The 1,978-nt window shown below is 37.4% G+C and overlaps 1 protein-coding gene across 1 annotated transcript; it reads left to right on the plus strand.

Moving 5' to 3' along the window:
* Positions 1 to 547: 547 nt before the first annotated feature.
* On the plus strand, positions 548 to 1,509 carry LOC107671537 (BDNF/NT-3 growth factors receptor-like; the record flags this gene model as incomplete). The annotated part of the gene is made up of 5 exons (XM_016464458.1): positions 548 to 622; positions 711 to 782; positions 903 to 971; positions 1,082 to 1,227; positions 1,361 to 1,509. Coding segments are annotated over 5 exons (511 nt in total), but the record flags the coding sequence as incomplete, so codon positions are not given.
* Between the last annotated feature and the right edge of the window lie 469 nt (positions 1,510 to 1,978).

Here is a 1,978-nt window from a genome sequence, read left to right on the forward strand (position 1 = left end):
ATTTAACCCAGCATTTTTTTAGAGTGTAGGTACAATACCGTTGAAAATGTTGGATCACAATTTTTGGGACCCCAATCAATTCCTTTTATTCAGCAAGTAGGCATGAAATTGATCAAAAGTGAGAATACAAACGTTGACATTGTGACTTTCTATTCTTTGAACTTTCTATCCAGAAAATATGTATCACGGTTATATTAAGCAGCACAACTGTGTTCAACATTTACTATAGTAATAACAAATATATCTTGAGCACCAATTTAGCAAATTGGAATGATTTCTGAAGGATCGTGTTCAGCTTTGCCTTCCCAGAAATAAATAAAATGTTCAATGATATTATGTTATTTTAAATTGTAATAATTTTTCACAACATTGCTGTTTTTATTGTATAGATTTGATAGAGTAAACGCAGCATTGCTGAGCATGAGACTTCTTGCAAAACATCAAAAAATCTCACCGACCCCAAACTTTGATGGTAGTTTATCACAGTACTACGGTGCTACCGTGTTTATGTGCCTACTCTGCCTAATCATTCCTTTCCATTCCACAGATACATCTCAAATCAAAAAAGGCTACTTACAATCAATGAGGACCATATGAAGTTCTACTCAAATCTCAGGAATTTGTGAGTATCTGATGTTGTAAGGTCATGCAAAATGCTAATGAAACTTTATGAAACAGCAGAACTTATATGAGCATATACTGTCACACAGAACAGTGACCAATACTCACCTGACATATATATCTACGATGGCCTTCTTCAACAATTCCAAACTTCAATATCTGTGAGTCTTTTTCAATATATTATTTAATTAAATTTATGGCAAATTAAGCAAATAAACTTCAAACTAATGTTCTATACTGTTATTCTTTAATTAATTGAGTCTTCTGTTCTGTATCTATAGGAATCTCAGAGACAATAACTTATCAACACTCTCTTGGAGAGCACTTCGTAATTCCAACTTGTCGACTTTGTAAGATCTTGTTTCAATAAAAATATGTACAAAACTGTACAGTGCTCTGTTTGTACAGCATACAAAGAAAGCATCTTTCTGTTCCTGAAGTCTGTTTGGGTTTGCTTTAGGTTGCTCTCCGGGAACCCTTTACAATGTGAATGTAAGAACATCTGGATCAAAGTCTGGTTGGATGACAGTGAGAGAGAGGGCCTGCAGTGTCTACAGGAAGGAGGAAGTGCAAAAGCCCTCTCTAGACTCACTCTTAATTCATGTGGTAATGAAACTTAAACTATATGATGTTTAACCCAGATCTAAGTCACACAGTTTGCGTGTATTACGCAATTATCACAGTAAGAAGTATTAAAAGAATTGTTCCCACAAACATGAAAATTCTGCCATTATTTCAGAGTATCCACGTGTCGAGGTTATCCCTGCTGTTGTCAATCAAATGGCAGGAAGTGATGCTACAGTGATGTGTAGTGTGTCTGGAGCCCCGACCCCTGAGCTCTCCTGGAGCTTAAACTCCAGCGATCCTCCTCTCTCAACCAGCCATGAGGTAACACCCTGTTTGCCTTTTAAGTAGAAAGCTAGTTCAGAACAGCATACTAGCATAGTGCACTTACTGTTTCTGCAGTATGTATATTGCGTGAATGCAAATTGTCTGTAGCTTAAGAACACGTGGTTGACCTGCTACATTTGCATAAAGGGGTCATATGATGTTGCTAAAAAGAACATTATTTTGTGTATTTGGTGTAATGAAATGTGTTTATGCGGTTTAAAGTAAAAAAAAACATTCTTTTCCACATACTCTACATTATTGTTTCTCCTCTGTGCCCCGCCTTTCTGAAATGCGTCGATTTTTACAAAGCTCATCGGTCTGAAAAGCGAGGTGTGCTCTGATTGGCCAGCTATCCAGTGTGTTGTGATTGGCCGAATACCTCAAGTGTGTGACCGAAATGTGTCACCTGTGAAATGTGTAACCCCTTACCATACTGTGATGCCGTGTACCGGCGCGACGAGACAAA

The sequence above is a fragment of the Sinocyclocheilus anshuiensis genome, unplaced genomic scaffold (assembly GCF_001515605.1).
Source record: "Sinocyclocheilus anshuiensis isolate Anshui unplaced genomic scaffold, SAMN03320099.WGS_v1.1 scaffold10875, whole genome shotgun sequence".
Classification (NCBI taxonomy): domain Eukaryota; kingdom Metazoa; phylum Chordata; class Actinopteri; order Cypriniformes; family Cyprinidae; genus Sinocyclocheilus; species Sinocyclocheilus anshuiensis.